Source organism: Alternaria postmessia (genome assembly GCF_024291825.1).
Source record: "Alternaria postmessia strain BMP 2775 chromosome Unknown scaffold_3, whole genome shotgun sequence".
Lineage (NCBI taxonomy): Eukaryota > Fungi > Ascomycota > Dothideomycetes > Pleosporales > Pleosporaceae > Alternaria > Alternaria postmessia.
Window position 1 is genome coordinate 699,667 of NW_026260076.1, and position 18,287 is coordinate 717,953.

Here is an 18,287-nt window from a genome sequence, read left to right on the forward strand (position 1 = left end):
CTACCATAGCACTTTCGCCAGCTCAGGCAGATCTAACGGACGCTCACTTAGATCATGATGCCGAATTCAGCGAAGGTTACCCTGATGTCTGCACTTCGTCAACTACCGCTGCGGGTGCGCTAGCTGCGCTCAAAGCGGTCGACCGCCAGGCCATCCAGGCTCTACCTCCATGCGAGCGCTTCGATTGGGGCCGCAGGCAATTGACAGAATTTAAAGCTCGATACACGGGATCTACCACCTTGGCCAGTCTTCCTGTGATGAGTGATGTCGGAACTCAAGCTAACGCTTCTGAGGACTTGCTCTTGCTTCGACCACTTGTTAGACGTCACTCTGCCTTGGCCTATGTTGGAAACATCTTCGGAACTAATGAATACTGGGATACCTTCCGGGGAAGTACCCATACTCTAGATAGTCGGCCATTCAGCATGAGCGAAACGAATCTTTCGGACGCTGATACCGCTGTTGAACGAATGACTATGGCTCCTACACCACATCAACTGTTCATCGAGAGCTTGCAAAGAGATCGTCGTGGCTCAGGATCTTCTCGTCCTCTCTCGATACATAGTATCATGAACGACTGGCAGCAAACACGTCGAAACCGAGGGGAGGCTCGCTTATCCATTGATTCGGCTGCGACTGGGAATGCTGTCAGAAACATTACTACCACGCGAGGGCGTGCAAGTAATCGTCTCTCCCGCAGTTCGATGAACAGAACATCCTCGGTCTACGGTACAGAACCGCAAACTCCGCGCGCCCAATTCCACTGAACAAAGAGACTGGATATACGGAGGTACCTGGACGTGTAGACCCGCCTTCTATTCCATCACTGATGTCCGAAGTCGATGTGAGTCCATAGGATTCCTACGGTGTCACGGGGCTGGATGGGCTCCAAGCATCTGTTTCGTGGTGTTGCTTCCCAAGTCGGATTCATTTTCATATACGACATCGTTCGTCTTATTCCAACACGTTCTCTTCGGCAGTTGCGTCGCTACATCACGAGTTTCCGAATTTTCGCTCTCTAGTGTTACGAGTCAAATGGGCTAGGACGGAATCTTTCAACTACGAACATAGTTCGCCATGTGTTCGTTCGCCCAGAGTTTCCTTAAGTACAATCGGATATTAGCGTTCTAGAGACTTATAAATGAAGCGTTTCTTTTTTTCGAGAGAACATTTTCTTCTAAATCCTGTCCGTTGTCACAATACCTCAACGCCATTGGTCTAATCGACATGCTGGTACCAAAACGCGGGTATGACGCAGTTGAGTAACGCTGTATTATATCGTGGTGGCAGTATGTTCCCTAAAAGCCTGTATTCACTGTGTACAGCGTAATTAACACCATCGCTTCGATACCTCTACGCAAACTCTCAAAAAAAAGCCTAAACTATCCGTCATTGCTTCCTACCAATCGTCAATCATATCATTAAACTCTTCACTCTCCACATCCATGACTTTCCTGGCAGCCTCACTTCCACTAACAGGTAGCATCTCCAGTCCACCATCTTCGTCATCTGTCTTCTTGAAATCTTTTGGCACCTCTTCGGGGTCAAGAAGACCGACCTGGAACAGTACAGAAGCTTGGTCCCAGTACACCCTCTCGGACCATATCTTGCCCGCTCTGAAGCCTACAATGCTCACCACCACTATCTCAACTTTCTGGTTCGTGGGCTCAACGCCAGGAAGGATCCACGGCATTTGGCAGGTATGCTTGAATTGTATGTAGAGTTCGTCTACGATTTGGTCGACGCCGACTGTGCGCGAGATGAGCCGCATGTGCATCGATGGTGGAGAGGTTTTGAGGAAGTAGTCACGGTAAAAGCGCTTCAAGTCCGGAAGTCCGCTTCCACCAGTCATGGTTGGTGTGAAGTTTATGTAAGGCGTAGGCTTTTTAGTGTAGGTTTCTAGGAGTTTATCGAGGGATTTGGGACGGTACTTTTCTGCTTGGTGTCAACTTTCATACGAATGAAGGCAAGGGGTGACTATACGCACGTTCTTCGTTCTCCTCCAGTACCCGCTCCAAATCCACTTCGGCACTGAAACCCCGACGAACTGTACTCAAACTTCTACTCCAGGCGAGCGCATCAGCGACGGCATCGTACTCATCCAGGTCATGCTCTGCAAACCCTGCATCCACACCTTCGTATGTAAAGCAAGGATACAAGATTTTGTCCTGTAAGCCTCCTGCGCCTATGCCAGGTGTAACACGCTTCTGTACCGTTTTCCGCTTGCCCTGTATACCCAGGACTTCTGGGCGACGCGTAACGCCTACGGTATTGTCGTTGCCGGATGTTCCCTCAGCAAGATGCACGAGCACGCGAAAAGAGGATGTAAAGCGATGTCGCGTATCGGGGATGGATGTTGGGTAGTAAGCGATGAGGGAGCAGAGTTTCGAGGTGGCTGTTTTGGGTTCCGAGAAAACGTCTAGACACACGGCTGCAGCATCACCGAAGGCTGGACAGATACAGTCAGTACGTGTTTCGGCCGGTGATTAGGCGCATGACATGCGCCAGGCTGTGAGGGGCTTGTATACCTACGATGGCGTACCGTTCCCCAATGCCCATCTTGTCGCCTAGTTTATGAAGCGTTTGCACATATTGCTTCCCGCCTTTTCCGAAGGGTATGTATTCCACAATGAAGCCTTCGTCGCGCCATGCCTTCATCGTCTCGATGTCGAACTCGGTGTCTTCGGCGGTGATGTACAGCACAGGCGTGCTGCTCCTAAACGACAGCCAGCCATTGCGGTCGGCAAGAAATTGTTGCGCCATATCGTGGTTCAGAGTCGTGGTCGCAATGGTATGCGCGCTCACGCGATGGCTGTGGTAGCTCCACTATTGGCAAGCGTAGCTATCCCGGTTTCGTGTTGGATCCGTCCGACGATGGATGAGATGTTATCGACAGCGTTTCGCGATGCACGATGTCAGGTCGGGTCCTCGCAGACTGGCAATGGCAAAATGATCATGCATGTAGCGGCGCATTGTCGGTGTGGGCTCACATGAGTATTGTTGAAAGCTGGTTATTTGAGTGGCTCCAGTGGAGTCGCGCCGGAGTCCTCCATATCGTGCATGACGTAGGGCCTATAAGCCTCTCCCAGCTAAACCGAAAGAGGCGTTGCCGTCTGCGTCGCACCTGATCTCGTTCATCGTCCTGGAAAGTTGGCCTAGGTAAACACTGCAGATGGTCACGAGATTTTTAGATTTTATCAACATGCCCTCGACAACCCATTGGCTGTACACAATGTGAATCGCAGTTGTGGCAGGCTGTAGCAGCTCCCGAGCCAATCACATCGCCCTGGTGCCTGATTCGTAACTAGGATGGACGACAGTCAACAGATACCATCACGCCCTCCAGTTTCTTCTTCTCTCACTTTGTCTTTTATCATTGTCATATGTTGTGCTACAAGATGAAGCGTACGGCTAGGTCAGATCCGAATCGCTCCGACCTCACAGCAGCGAAACGACGGCGCACGTACGATTACATCCCGCTTGATATACGACATCTTACTAAAACTTTGTAGCGTGCCAAATCCAGCTACAGACCGTCGGTTCTGGGGCCTGAGCTGCGAGGATAGCGCTCGGGTCGTTGATCTCTACGACGAAGGGAGGCTGCTCATAGCGGACTACAACAAAGCTCAACAAGAAGTCGAGGCTAGGCGGAATCTGCTCGAGGAATCTGCGAGAGGGCCTGGTGAATGGGACTTTATGTCTCGCTGGGACTTCGATTTCGAATACGAGTTCGATGACACTGCAGACGAAGAGGAACAGCTCAGACACGCTAAACTCAAATATATTATGGACAAAGATACCGAGCTCTGTAATCTCGTAAGAGATCTAGAAGCCGCCAGCTATTCGATTGATCGTATCGCGACGGCTTGCGCCGATCTGCAGCTATGTTCATCGCTTACAGCAATCATTCTCGCCAAGCTTCCTCGCGAGCTTCGAGACCATGTCTACGATTATCTCTGGGCAGGAGAGCACGTCGAGAGCATGGATAAGGCTATCTCGTTTGTTCCTCGACACTATTTCTCAGATGAAGCTGTCATCAACGCACCAGAGCTGCCTGTGCCGCGTTTCGCGAACGTCACATTCGTTGGCCTAGAATTCGCATCTGAAGCTGCGACTCGGTACTTCAGAGTCTTGTCAAGTGCGGAACTTGACTACCGTTACGTACGTGCCAATCTTGAACGCAACCGCTTTGGTCCCATGACATTCGTGGTCAAGAACGAAATTCGGCGCCTTGTGATGACGATTGATGAGAGCGCTGGGACTATCTGCCAAGGTACAAGGATAGCTTGTGAAGCTCTCAACGACAGCATGAACAGCCTGCTCGTGTTCAAAGATCATCAAAACATCAGCATCGAGATTTATTTGGAAGCGGGCATGCAATGGAGCCTTGCGTTCTACCAGGCTCTCGAAGTCATCAAGCCAGTGTTCATGACACTTCGCGAAGCCAACATAGACATCAAAGTCCTGGGTTACGACTTCTTCAGCACCACCGAAGACGATGATACTGACATCTTTTCCGAACAACTCAACCACTATCTCACAGCAGGTAAACCTGAAGAATGGCTCGACATGAAAGCCAGAGAAGTCAAAAGCGTACCACGAGGACTGCTTCGGCAGCGGTGCAAACGAGTAAGAAGCTCAGAACTTGTATAGAGAGTGAACTAAGAATGTGTGTAGACACTGAAGATCATGCGAAAGAACCTTGAGTTCTACACCCGGAACAGTCGCAAGGCCACAGGGGCTGCTACAGCGAGCTTGTGATTATGTGGTAGTGGTACCGCAGTGGCAGATGGAAAACCTCAGGGTCTAGATCTGGTAGCGAACACTTATTTATTTCCTCAAATCGAAGATACTGGCACGCCCAGGACAATTGTAGGATTATCATGAATCACCACAGCACTAGGGTAATACCATCTGAGCTGAAACTACAGCTTCGCTCTGGGCGCTTCACCATCATGGTTCCATCCTGGCATATCCGCTAAATCCTTGGCACGCGCCGCCCTTCGTGACTTCAGCGCGTCGCCAGTGCCTGGGCGCCATCTCCATGCATGTGCTAGGTCATCTGATAATTTACCTTCTAGCAGCTCGACCACATGCTTACCAATGTTAGGTAGAAGCTTGAAGGTGTGACTACACATGGTATTAGCAACGTGTGGAAACGTTCAGTACAACAGAACCAAGACTTACCCACTGTCACCCGTGGCCAGAATAAAGTTCTTCCACTCAGGATGTTCACACATCAACAGTGCTGCATCTGCTGTATCGGTACACCAACACAGATGCCTGTTGAACAGTTCCTTCTCGGTAAATTTGGGCAGAAACGTTGCGATCGCCTTGCGGATACTGACCTCCGAGGCGTCCGGGTAGGTATCTGAAGGGTGTTTTGCGGCAGATCTAGGTACAGAAATAAGTTTTGGAGAAGATGCTCCAAAAGGTTGATGCTGCTTGAAGCGCGTAAAACCCGGAAACTCGTCACAGACTTTGATGACGCCGTGTTCATCGGGCTCGAAGAAGAAGCCCACGTCGCCATTGTAGACTACGGGAACGTTCTTGTATTCTGCGGCCTCACTCGGAGACAGTTGAATGTGAGCGTATACCCAGGCCTTTACATGTTAGATGTGCGTGTTTAATGATTGAGTTGCAGCAATATACCTTCGACACACATTGGTCTTGAAGATCAACCAATGTAGGACTCCATGCACCAGCCGCCAAAACCACCTTGTCAGCATAGTATTTTGTTCCGTCGATCGTCTCAACGCCAATACAAACGCCCTCGGCAAGAAGAGGTTGTTTGAAAGAGCCTGCTCCGCCAAAGCCAAACTTGACGCCTTTATCGCGCAGAAATCCACCGATAGCGTTGATGGCTTTTGCTGCTGCGAGCCATCCGCCGTCTTGGCTAAAGACGGCTTTCCATCCCTTGATCTGTTCGCGATCGAGAAGCGGCATCTTCTCCAGGATCTTATCTTCCGAGTCTAGCCATTCTGTAGTCGCCTCCAGACCAGCGTTCGCATCGAGCAGGGCCTGGTAAGCTTGTTTGAGATCCGCAAGTCCTTTCTCGCCATGCGCGCAGTCAAGCTATAAGATCCGTTAGCCTTGAGTCTGCTCATACGTTTTTTACGTGTTGTCACTCACCCGCCCGGTCTTATGAAAGTACTCTTTAAACAAATCGTCTTCTGTCCACATCTGCCTTGCCTCTAAGCTCAGCTGCAAATCCACCTTGTTCCGCAAGCGGATGCCCATGATTTTGTTCAAGTCATTGCCAGCTGATTGGGATGATGGGATCGGGTAAGTGTCCAGAACTGTGATATTCGATGGTGTGTATCCTGTGCGTACAAGATGAAGGGCTGTTGAAGACCCAATGGTACCGCCACCACCCACTACGATGACGGAAGTATTGGCCCTGGTAGGTGCCATGTTGGAGTAACAATGTCTATCACGCTTGAGACTTCTCGCGTACTGGAGTGTCAAAGAGCGATGCCGGAAGTCGTTATCAGTACCGACCCACGATGTTATCCCGCCGGTTAAGTATCGATCAAGGCTGCACACGCCACCGTTAGAATGATACGATGGCGACCCATCTCGCACGCGCCAGATGCGAACTCAGGAAGTTTCGATTAAGTAATTGAGGCCTGCCGTCCCAAGTATCGCCGGCCCTCCTCGCTTGGCGATCCCGACTGTTACAGTGTCCAAACAGGGTTAGGCTGGCGGGCGTCAGTGGTGCGTAAAGCCGCGGCTATCTCTGTTCCCATCCAGCTTGCGCACCGAGCAAATGCTGGTCTTCCTTGAAACTTTGCATCGCGATAGCAGAAATGGGTCGATACAGCTGCACTGCGATATCAACAACCCCGAACTGTTACGAGCGCAGTACTCAACCCGCGGAGCATCTTGCGTCTGACTCGCATGCTGTAACCCAAGCGTAGCAACCCGATATCTAAGCCTTGCAAAGCCTACGTTCCATGTCTAGCGCGTGCTTGCCATCCCTTAACTATCCTAGCTTAGAACCTCCACTTTTCCCGACTGTTCGCACTTCCATGTTCAGCCTAGCCTGCATTCTCACCCAGACTGCCCTCTCCCTCGGACACCCATCTGCCACCGGAGCCATCGACTCCACAAGTCGCTATCAGCTGGACCCATCGGCGGGAACGACTCGCTTTACCCCAGCTTGGGGTAATGTAGGCCCGAAATCCACAGATAAGCCGGGATGCTAGATGCGTGGATAGACGGCAGGTGGGAGATATGTGAGGGGATGTGGTATATATAAAGCTCGCGTGCTATGCTTTTGGTTTCACTTCAGCTCGGAGCTCAGCTCACATCTGTCTCTATTCGTTTCTGGTCCTGCCAATAAGAGTCTTCTGAGATGTCTAAATTCGACGCTGCCCCTCCAAATACACATGCTGGTGGTAATGACGATGCCCTTCGCACAAAGGGCAGCGATCCGCTCAACGCTCCTCCCACGTATGAGGTAGCCGATGAAAGAGTCAACATGGAAGAGTATGCTAGGACAGTGCCAAGATGGAAGAGAATCTGGCAACACAGTTTGACACAAATGATGTTACTCAGTGTGCAGGCCTTCTGTGGCCCTGCCATGGCTGATGCTATCGCCGGTAAGCTTCCTATCGACGCATCAAATGTAGTGATTTAAGTTAAGAAGATTCCAGGTCTCGGTGGAGGTGGTCTCGCAACCCCTCAAACCTCGAACATTGCGACGGCTGTCAACTACACAATGCTGGCTGTCTGCTGTGCCCTCGGTGGACCCATTGTTAACAAACTTGGAACAAAGTGGGCATTGGTCATCGGTGCTTGCTCGTTTCCAATTCGAGGCTCTTCATACTACTGCAATTCCAAGTTTGGAAACCAGTGGTACCTGATTTTAGGTGGCTTCTTCACTGGCATTGGCACCGGCACTTGGTAGTAAGTGTCTCTGTAAGAATTACATGTAAGCCATACACTGACTTAGTACCTCTGTATTTAGTGTAGCTGAGTCGGGCACCATTATGTCTCTTGCACCATCCGGATCTCGTGGCAAATACTTAGCTCTTTGGATCGTTGCTCGAAACTTGGGGCAGCTAGTCGGCGGTGCTATCAAGTGAGTCTTCTCGATGTGGAACCTACACAGCGATAGCTGACCTTAGCCCTACAGTCTGTCGAAAAATCACGAGAAAGGTGTAGTCGGTGGTGTAACACCCGATACATATGTCGCTTTCTTGATTATCGAATGCATGGCCTTGCCCTTTGCCTTCCTCATATCCCCTCTTGAACGAGTCGTACGCTCGGACGGAACGCGTATCCTAGTATCCGAGAAAATTGGCACCAAGATGGAATTCAAACAGATCAAGATAACTATGACCTCAAAGCTGATCCTACTATCTGCTTTCTGGGCTATATGGTCTTTCTTCTACAGGTTCGTCAATCTTGCCAGATACTGACATGAACACCTGCTGATAAGGCGTTAGTGGTACATGGTCCACTTATCTTGGTACCTACTTCAGCGTCCGCGCCCGCGCACTCTCCTCCCTTATCTCGCCTTTCTTTTGCATCGTTGGATGCTTCGGTTTGGGCTTCATACTTGATCTCAAGGGTGTCAGTCAACGACGTCGCGCACAGATTGGTCTCTTCACGGTCGTGCTCCTCAACCTTGGCGTGTACATCTGGTCGATTGTCATGCAAGCTCGTTTCAACAGCAACAACCCCGGAAAGATCGATTGGGACGATTCGTTGTATGCGCGTTCCTTCTTGCCGTACTTCTTTGTTCAAACCACCGGTCCTTTGTGACAGTCGTATATGTACTGGTTACTGTCTTCTTTTGCAACAGACGCTCAAGGTATGCCTCATTACCTAGTAGCTCTAACAGATCAGAGACTGACAAGATATAGCCAACGTACGCAATGGTGCAGCTTTCCGCTGTCTTGAGGCCATCGGACAAGCCATCTCGTACGGCATGAACACGCAGATCAAGACATCGCCTCTAATCGGATTCTGCGTCACATTCGCATTGATGGCTCTTGCTCTAGGCCCGATGCTGGTACTGGTGAATTCAACACCAGACCGCATCCCTGCGGATGTGATTGCGGAAGAGCAGTGTCGCCAAGAGAAGAAGATAGACAATGTTGAGGTTGAGACCAAGGTATGAGCCTGCCCAGAGAAGTCTGGTTCGACGAATTGGGAACGGGTCCTTTCAGACAAACACGATATAGACGTGAATACAATATTTGACGTAATTCTGAGCCTGATGTTCTGAAAATTGTGCTCGCAACTCCAAATTCGTCTTTGTCAACGGGGCGTAAGGGAGAAACACGTAGACAAGCCGTGAGCCACTGGTCATCTAGCTGCCTCTCCGTCATCAACGGGGCGTCTTGTATGAAAATGAGCTTCTCCTCTTTATGCATGGCGTTATCAAGTGCTGACATGCCATAATGCAAGTTAGATTGTTTTCTACGCTACCTTTTGCCAATACAAGCATACACACACGGCCTGTGTATGAAAGGTCGACGTAGTTGATGAGCTCAGCACTAGCTGAATGCGGAAGTCACACAATCTCAGATCAAGGTAACACAAACAATCGGAGAAAGACGTACAGAATCGCGTAAGCTGATACGTTTGAGCAGATCAGAAGCTAAGGCTGTGCTTACTGACTTAGCTGGCTATTCTGCCGGTATTTACACGATGCTGACAATGATCAAATGAGGTGTGAACGATTGAGAGTATATCAAGGTGCATCTGCACCGGAATCTGCGTTCGGACTTTGCTCTGTACCATTGCAATTTGTCTTATCTTCAATACAACATTATGGGTTCTATAGCAGAGAACGGAGTAGAGCATCCTTCGGGCCAACTCATAGTGCATGCTATCGAAGAGAAGGCGAGATGGATACCAAGCAACATGTTCATGAGATACGCGTTGGAAGACTGGGAGCAGGATGGTTACAAAACAATTACGTGGAAGCAGTATGCCAACGCCATCGACAAGATGGCTTTCTGGTTTGACGAGCAGCTCGGAAAGGCGGTAGATCGCGAAACGGTTGCTTACTTTGGGCCGAACGATCCCCGATATGCCATCCTGGTACCGGCGATTGCTAAAAGTCGACGCAAGGTAAGTGTTGATTTTTAGAATGTGAGTTTTTGACTGACGACTCTTGTAGTTACTGGTTCCAGATGGCCGTGTGACCAACGAGGGGCTGGCGGGATTGGTGGCGTTGACCAACTGCAAAGTTTGGCTCTATGCAACAGATGATCCTGCAGGACCATTGGTTAAACCGGAGTCGAGCTTGAAATTATGTGCAGTGCCGTCATTGGAGTGGATGCTCGACAATGAAGGGCAGGAGCGCTACCCATATGAGACAACCTTTGAAGAGGCCAAATGGGATGAGATAGTCATCATCCATACATCCGGTACTACTGGTAAGTCAAGCAGAACGCATTCAAAAGCCACAAGCTCATATTTCTTCAGGCGATCCTAAACCCATCTTTCATACCAACGGGATGTGGTCCGCGCTGAGAAACGTACCCATACTTAGCCGAAGACACTGGCCTCGAGGCATCGTGTATGAAAGCTGGATCGGAAAGACAGCTCTGAATCCTTGTCCACCGCAATGGGTAGCCGGCCTGCATGCGATGATCATGGCGCCAGTGTTTCTCGATGCTCCATGTGTGATGATGCCCAGAGGCGAAGTTACCCTGACTCCCGCCCTGTTCAAGAAGATTACTTCGATGAACAAGATCGATGGCATGAAGTGTCCGCCCTTTACTATTGCCGGCCTCTACGAAGATCCAGTAACCAGAGAGATTTTGAAATCGCTGGAGTTCGTCGTATACATTGGCGCACCCTTGGACCGAGCGATTGGGGACGACCTCTATCAGCATACGCGATTAAGCCCAGTCATCGGATCTACAGAGACTGGAGACCAGATTGATCTACGACCAGCGGATAGGAGCCTTTGGTACACGCACGACTTCGTTCCGGAGAATGATCATAAGATGGTGCCTTTTGATACGGAGGGCTTGGACAATCTTCACGAGCTTATCCTCGAGAATGCTGAGGATGGTCGTGCCAACCCTTTCCAGCTAGCTTTCTGGAACTCAGGACATCGGTACTTGAAGCGTATTGAAACTAAGGAGCTGTACCGACCTGTCAAAGACTCTGACGGTCGCACACGATGGGCATTCTCTGCTCGCAAAGATGACTTGACCAAGTTGGACTGGCTGGCGAAGTTCCATGCCCAGGACATTGAGAGCCGGATTCTGCAACACAAGGAGGTGCAGAACGTGGTGGTGGGCGGAGAGGGTCGTCCTGCGCCGTACGTTATTGTGCAAGTAAAGGAGGGAGCATTGGATGAGAAGAGCGAGGCGCAGCTGCTTGATGAGCTGTATGATAGCGTAATTGCTGGCGCCAACAAGAACGATATCGACGAAATCATGATTCCGAGGGAGACGGTTATGGCCGCGACGAAAGAGAAACCGCTCAAGGTTAATTTCAAGCAAGTGGTGCAGAGGAGGGCTATTGAACAGGACTACCTGGAGGAGATCGAGCAGGCGTATCTGCAGTTAGAGGGAGCCAGAAGGACTTAGTTTTGTCTGAATGACACTTGACGCGAAATCTAGCCAACTCTTCTCCGTTGCTTGTTGTTTGATGATGGTGCTTTAAGTCGAGTCAGCCAAACCTAGGAAAGCGCGTCCACGGCAGCCACAAAACGCGCTAGCTGTGAACCTCGGCATATTGAGGTAATGATGTCGGTCGTTGCGGTTGACTTACTCCGCATTTCATGGAAGAGCGTCCATAAACACTGAGCTCTCTTCTTTGGTGAAATTTTTACGGTCCTTAATCTACATTGATAGTACAAGCGATCTCACAAGCATAATGTCCTACTCTAAGCGCATCGACCAGATTGCAGGCCATCTCAACTACCCTAAGGGTATGTTGGCTGGCCAAACTGCCATTATTACAGGTTCTGGACAGGGAATTGGCGCTGAGGCTGCAAAGCTGTTTGCGAAAGAGGGTGCGAAGGTTGTAGTTGCTGATGTAGATGCTAGTGGGTTGATGCAAGTATCTTGAATCTCCAAATACCAGCTAACAGCTCGCAGAGAAAGCGGGCTCTGTAGCCGCAGAGATCAACGAATCTGGTGGCAGCGCCATAGCTGTGGCAGGCGACGTTCTCGACGATGCCTACATCAAGAAGCTCATCTCTGAAGCCGCTGAGTTTGGAGGCGGCAAGATCCACATCATTGTGAACAATGCCGGCTACACATGGGACGGTGTGATCCACAAGATGACGGACAAGCAATGGCACACTATTGTCGACCTGCATGCGACAGCGCCATTCAAGATTGTGAGGGCTGCAGCACCGTACTTCAGGGTCAAGGACGGCGAGCCCAGGAACATCATCAACATCTCAAGCACAAGTGGTGTAAATGGCAACGCGGGACAGATCAATTACGCGCTGGCCAAGGCAGGTGTTACTGGTATGACCAAGACAATTGCCAAAGAGTACGTCCTTATCATCTTTCCCCTACTATGTCCCGCCTAACAATGTCCAGATGGGGCCCTCAATTCGGCGTGCGCGCAAACACGGTTGCTTTCGGCCATATTCAGACGCGCTTGACGGCGGCGAAGGAGGCTGGCGCCTTCATCACGACACCCGACGGCGAGAAGGTAGCGCTGGGTATACCACAGGCACAGAAGGCGGGTGCTGGTCAGGGCCAGGAGCACATGGACATTCCGCTGAGGAGACCTGGTACGGCGACGGAGGCCGCGAGTGCCGTGTTGGCCGTGGCGAGTCCGCTGTTCAGCTATGTGAACGGGGAGACGATCAAGGTGACTGGAGGCAGGAATATGTAGAGAAAGTGCAAGACTCGTGCGACACTTGGCAAACTCAACTCCCCTCGTAGCTCAAACACTTGTTGTGGTGATGAAGTCGCAAAAGACAGTGGCATGGTTTCAACTACCAAGGATCTTGGACAGGGTCTCGGCGCGCGTGTTCCGCTCCGCTATCCCCAGATGCATCTGCCACCAGTCTGCCGCAACATCCAGACAAGACGTAGCCCCTCGTCGACTTTCTTCTTGCGTGTATTCCTATATTCTGCCGTCACTCCTTAGATCCGTCCACCATGTACATGCGCAATCGATAGCCCATGTCACCAATTACTCTCTGAAGCATCCGCATACCTAGTTACCCATCATTCGCTCTCGCGGACCATTCGCCGCGGGCGAGCATCCCCTACCACGACTTCGCGCAACACGTGTACGACGACGACACCCTCTCCCTGCCACTAGCTCGCCATGAGCGACGAGAAGCATGGCTACGTCCGCGAGCCATCACCACCGCCCATCCCCACATACGACGAGGCAACCTCGTCGCGCAATGTCCCTGCGCGCCTGGGACCCAACGAGACCAGCGACGATGCCGAGCGGCAAGGCCTGCTGAGCCCGGATGTCCGCGTCCAGTCGGATCCGCGCAGGCGTAATGGATACTACCAGGCTCCTTCAGTGCAGTCGGTAGACGACGATGGCGACTCGGATCTCGGGAGTCCGGTGCGGGAGAGCCAGGACGAGGACCTGCGCCAGACCATGGAGGAGATGGATATCCTGGACCCAGAGGCCGTCGAAGAAGGACGGGCGAGGCGCAACAGATCAAGAGGGAGGTTCTCGAAACGCTTCTACAGTATCAGACATTCACTATCCAGTTGGAACCTGCCCCGGATACCCTGGCCGAGCTGGCGTCCCAACTTCAGCGCTGTGACGGACCATATACCCACCATACCAGAAGAGTACAAGCCAGGATGGTCCATCATTGCGCGACTGTTCGGTCTCATCTTGATCATAATCCTCGTCTACTTTCTGGTCGTCAGCGAGGTGGTGCCCATGGGCGGTGGATTCGGCACCCCATTCAACCCCGAGTGGGTACGGTCGACGGCCATGGGGAGCGTGGAGAGCTGGAGAATTGAGAAGAATCTCGAGTATATCACAAGCTACGACCACATAGGCGGAACCGAGGGAAGTTACGTGCTGGGCCAGTGGATCGAAGGCAAATTCAAGGACGCACACATGGATACATATACCCATGATGAGTATGCTAGACGTCCGAGGCATTGTTGAGCCCCACGCTGACTTGAGCAGATACTACGTATACATGAACTATGCGAACAAGGGCGGCCGGAAAGTCGCCATTGTGGATCCACCGGAGAAGAAATGGGAAGCCAAACTCGAAGAACCGTCCGTCTTCAATCCAGCCAAAGCGCAAACGCCCGCCTACCACGCTCTGTCCGCGAGCGGGAACGCTACCGGACCTCTGATATACGTCAACTACTGCGACAAGAAAGACTTCAAGCGGTTATGGGATAGCGAGGTGGACGTGCAAGGTGCAATCGTGCTTTGCCGATACTACGGCACACAACCAGACCTAGCCATGAAAGTCAAATATGCGCAAGACGCTGGAGTCGCCGGTGTCTTGGTATACTCGGACCCAGCAGACGACGGCTTCAAAAAGGGAAATCCCTGGCCTGATGGCAAATGGCGACCTGGTGACAGCGTGCAACGAGGCTCGGTTGCACAGACAAACATGATCATGGGAGATGTTCTTACGCCTGGACGGCCGAGTGTGAAGAAGGTAGAGCGTATGCCGCGAGACAAGAACCCAGCATTACCCAAGATCCCAAGTCTACCACTTTCCTGGAAGGATGCGCAGAAACTCCTCAAGTCGCTCAAAGGTTCAGGCGAGGAGCTGCCGGATGAGTGGGTTGGCGGTGTACCGGATGTTGGCGACAAATGGTTCTCTGGTCATCCAAAGACTTCTCCAAAGGTGTTCCTGCAAAACGACCAGGATGAGGTCGAACAACAGCGCATTACCAACGTTTTCGGATCTCTCAAAGGCAGCGAAGATCCCGCTAGCAAGATCGTAATCGGAAACCACCGCGACTCCTGGTGCTTCGGTGCAGCAGACCCGGGCTCTGGCACGGCTGTTATGCTCGAAGTCGTTCGTGTACTGGGCGAGTTGCGTACTCAAGGGTGGCGACCCCTCCGCACTATCGAGTTTGCTTCATGGGACGCTGGTGAATATAACAGAATCGGCTCCACAGAGCACGTTGAAGCCAACGTCCAAGCCCTTCGCGATAGCGCTATTGCTTATCTCAATGTCGATGTGGGCGTGACAGGTGACAAACTCTGGGCCAACGGCTCCCCCATCTTCCAACATGCCTGGACGCGCGTGCTCGACCGACTGTCCGATCCCCACGAGAACAAGACTTTAAAAGAACTCTGGGAGACCTCAGACTCTAAGATCGGCAATCTAGGGGCCGGAAGTGATTACGTCGCCTTCCAGTCCATTGTCGGTACCTCCTCGCTCGATTTCGGCTTCACTACTAAAGAAGGCCAATCAAACCCCATCGCGCGCAGCTGCTACGAGACGCTCTCCTGGATGCGCAAATACATCGACCCCTCCTTCTCCTACCATGCACTGCTCACCCAACTCTGGGTCCTCCTTATCCTCGAGCTCGCCCAAGAGCCCATCATCCCCATGAAGATTGACGACTATGCCCGCTCCTTGCAAGAAGAGGGCCAAAAGCTGTTGGACTGGACCGAGAAAGTGAGTGGTGGTGGAGAGTACGACATTGAGATTTTTCAGCCCCTGGTAGACAGCCTTAGTATGTTCAAGAAGAAGGCAGAGGCATTTGGGCGTTGGGAACAAACTTGGTATAACCAAGTTTATGCGACTGGTGGCTTTGAGAGCAGTGGTGTTACCATACAAAGAGTCGCACATAACGGAAGAATTGCGGGTTTTGAGACCGATTTGCTTGATCTTGCAAGGGGCAAAGATGACAAGGGGCCTCATGGTGTAAGTTCCACTCATTCTTTCACAAACATGGCCAACATCGACTAACACACGCATAGCTCCCCAACCGCGACCAATACAAACACGTCATCTTCGCCCCCGATCTTAACAACGGCCTAGAAGCCAGCGTCTTCCCTTTTGCACGCGAGGCAATCGAGAAGAAAGACTGGGACGCCGCTGCCAAAGCGATCAAAAAGACGGCTGATATACTGAACCGCGCGAGCGACAGGCTCGGCTGAAATACGTATATGTGTGTATAGCAGAGTTGCATTTACATGGTGTTTTGGGCGTAATGAAAGAATGGCAACATTGCATCATTGGTTTGGGGGTCCATCTCGTATGTAGTGCTGGGCTTCGGCTTCATATGTTGGTATTATATTGATGTCAATTTTGGTGAACATCACCATCACCATTAGACAATTACGTCTAGTCATCTCGTCTCATATTGTACTATCCATATTAGTTATGCCTTATTGTGTTGATGGCGCATACAACCCCTTCTCTTTCTCGAGTTTCGCATTCTTCCTCCACCACCTCGCTTCTTAAGATTGACAACATACAAGGCGATGATATGACTTCCTCAAGAAGGATTGAAATATCGTAACGTGTTTCTCTCGACGTCTCTGGTGTCGACTCCGGCCTGGACGATTGGAAGAGAACGCAAGTTTATGAACGTGGTGAAGGCCGGTCTCATCATCCTGATAATTTTCTTGCATCAAGATAGTGTCGACTCTGATTGATCTAATGCGTCTGAATGGGCTCTTCCAAGAGAACCTGCTACTTGACAATGCATATATCAAACTATGAGAGCTTTGGGATCATCGAGGAATACTGATCCCGAGTGGTATTTGAACATGGCGCACTGTCGACTCGCAAGTCGTAATATTTAGTGCCGGGAGCCATCTTAGCAATCGGCGATCTAGTGGCTTTCGAACGTTCGATGGACTCTACTGTGCTCTCGGTTAGTCGTCTGCGACAGTGGTTTGGTGGTTAGAACGAATGTCTTCCGTAGCAATCTCTCGTTGTGTGCAGCCGAAAGTTAGTTTGAAGGTTTCGTGATGCTTTTACTACGATGCTTAAGCTTGTTTTGATTGTGGGGTATAAATCTCAAAAGTGCTAGCAGCCCGTTGAAATGGTAGCTGGGTAATCGTACGAGTAAGGCCAGTGCAAATCTCCACGTTGTGACTGTCCGAAGCGAAGCCTCTGTCCTAGTCGAGAACCGCCGCGGCTACGACCGAAAAACGTGGAGTCAGCCAGGCGCTAGAAGCACTAGTAGGTGACTAGTTCTTACGTACAGTCCAGCGAACACTCGGCCGCCCCGACAAGCTCCTCTCACTATGCTGAATAAAGGGCTTCATCCATCGGTTCACCGTTCAGCGGCTCGACTGACGCTGCCTCATGAGTTCGAGTGCTTGATGTCAGGCACCGCACCAGCCGGCACATCCACGTAAGACGCCATTCGACTTCCAGACCGAACAAACAGATATCCCCAGCCTGTGAGCAAAACGTATGCAACAACATTCATCAAGTACCGGTCTAGCATGCCGCTAAGTGATGCGCTGCACAACACACTTCTCGCTTCGAACACAAAGTGAGCCAGTGAAGATGAAAGCGCTCTGAATTCGATACAGCCAGCACGCCCGAAACACCTCATCGCGTTAGCGTTCAGCCTTAGCACCCCTGAGCAAATCAGCCCATGTACTACCAGCACCGCTTGGGATAATCCACTATTTTTACTCGCACAACAGCGAAGCCGGCTGACTAGACAAACAACATGCCCATGACGCCCAGCCTCGTGGCTTGCGTCGTTGGCTTCGGAAAAGATGTAGTGTCGCTGTATCTGCTCGATGGAAAAGCCACCAGCTGAAGTTTTGGCACGATGTGGACGCTTGCCGGCCTAGAATCGCTCGACATGGGGAACTATGCTCGCTTCTTTGCTTGGAGAAATCGATGACAGGTCATGAGACGATTTGTATAAGGAGACCGCTACGCAGCGATGGTGTTGAAATGAAACCACGTCTTCGAAGCGCTGCAAACGCACTCACACTCGTTCCATCCTCATTCAGCTCGGCCATATACTATTCTAGCTCACTATAGTGACCGTTGTTCAAACTTCCTTCTACTATCGTTATTCTGCTCTGTTGCGTCAACCAACCTCATATTAGCCAACGCCAAGCATCTTCTTTCGATCGCAATGTCCGGACCAGAAAGCAAACTCGGTGGTCTTTCCACCAGCATAGTCGCCGTAATTGCTGTGGGTGGTGTCGCGGGCCTTCTGGCACTCATCGTCGTCGCTGCTATCATTATGGATATACCAAAGCGTATGAAAAAGAAGAAGAACACGGGCATCATGGCAGCGGAAGAGATGGAGAAGAAGAGTATGGATATCGAAGAGAAGCCTATGGGAATCAATGAGATGGGAAAAGGCGCTCCCAAAGTGTCGACAACCCGAACATCGATGAGATCT

The 18,287-nt window shown here is 51.1% G+C and overlaps 6 protein-coding genes across 6 annotated transcripts; 4 read left to right on the forward strand and 2 right to left on the reverse strand.

Moving 5' to 3' along the window:
* Window positions 1-1,399: 1,399 nt before the first annotated feature.
* On the reverse strand, window positions 1,400-2,763 carry J4E82_001004 (uncharacterized protein; the record flags this gene model as incomplete). Its single annotated transcript, XM_051727322.1, has 3 exons — window positions 1,400-1,935; window positions 1,988-2,449; window positions 2,529-2,763. The coding sequence occupies 3 exons, from the start codon at window positions 2,761-2,763 to the stop codon at window positions 1,400-1,402; spliced, it is 1,233 nt and encodes a 410-aa protein (XP_051593129.1).
* A 2,162-nt stretch (window positions 2,764-4,925) lies between these two features.
* J4E82_001005 (uncharacterized protein) lies at window positions 4,926-6,414 on the reverse strand (the record flags this gene model as incomplete). The annotated part of the gene is made up of 4 exons (XM_051727323.1): window positions 4,926-5,130; window positions 5,188-5,603; window positions 5,653-6,075; window positions 6,133-6,414. 4 exons carry the CDS (start codon window positions 6,412-6,414, stop codon window positions 4,926-4,928), a joined length of 1,326 nt encoding a protein of 441 aa, XP_051593130.1.
* Window positions 6,415-7,357: 943 nt separating this feature from the next.
* On the forward strand, window positions 7,358-9,130 carry J4E82_001006 (uncharacterized protein; the record flags this gene model as incomplete). The annotated part of the gene is made up of 6 exons (XM_051727324.1): window positions 7,358-7,604; window positions 7,659-7,911; window positions 7,973-8,086; window positions 8,141-8,401; window positions 8,454-8,761; window positions 8,874-9,130. The coding sequence occupies 6 exons, from the start codon at window positions 7,358-7,360 to the stop codon at window positions 9,128-9,130; spliced, it is 1,440 nt and encodes a 479-aa protein (XP_051593131.1).
* Window positions 9,131-9,786: 656 nt separating this feature from the next.
* J4E82_001007 (uncharacterized protein) lies at window positions 9,787-11,564 on the forward strand (the record flags this gene model as incomplete). The annotated part of the gene is made up of 3 exons (XM_051727325.1): window positions 9,787-10,089; window positions 10,139-10,397; window positions 10,447-11,564. The coding sequence occupies 3 exons, from the start codon at window positions 9,787-9,789 to the stop codon at window positions 11,562-11,564; spliced, it is 1,680 nt and encodes a 559-aa protein (XP_051593132.1).
* Window positions 11,565-11,853: 289 nt separating this feature from the next.
* Window positions 11,854-12,831, forward strand: J4E82_001008 (uncharacterized protein; the record flags this gene model as incomplete). Its single annotated transcript, XM_051727326.1, has 3 exons — window positions 11,854-12,025; window positions 12,078-12,480; window positions 12,531-12,831. 3 exons carry the CDS (start codon window positions 11,854-11,856, stop codon window positions 12,829-12,831), a joined length of 876 nt encoding a protein of 291 aa, XP_051593133.1.
* A 441-nt stretch (window positions 12,832-13,272) lies between these two features.
* Window positions 13,273-16,059, forward strand: J4E82_001009 (uncharacterized protein; the record flags this gene model as incomplete). The annotated part of the gene is made up of 3 exons (XM_051727327.1): window positions 13,273-14,060; window positions 14,110-15,823; window positions 15,880-16,059. The coding sequence occupies 3 exons, from the start codon at window positions 13,273-13,275 to the stop codon at window positions 16,057-16,059; spliced, it is 2,682 nt and encodes an 893-aa protein (XP_051593134.1).
* Between the last annotated feature and the right edge of the window lie 2,228 nt (window positions 16,060-18,287).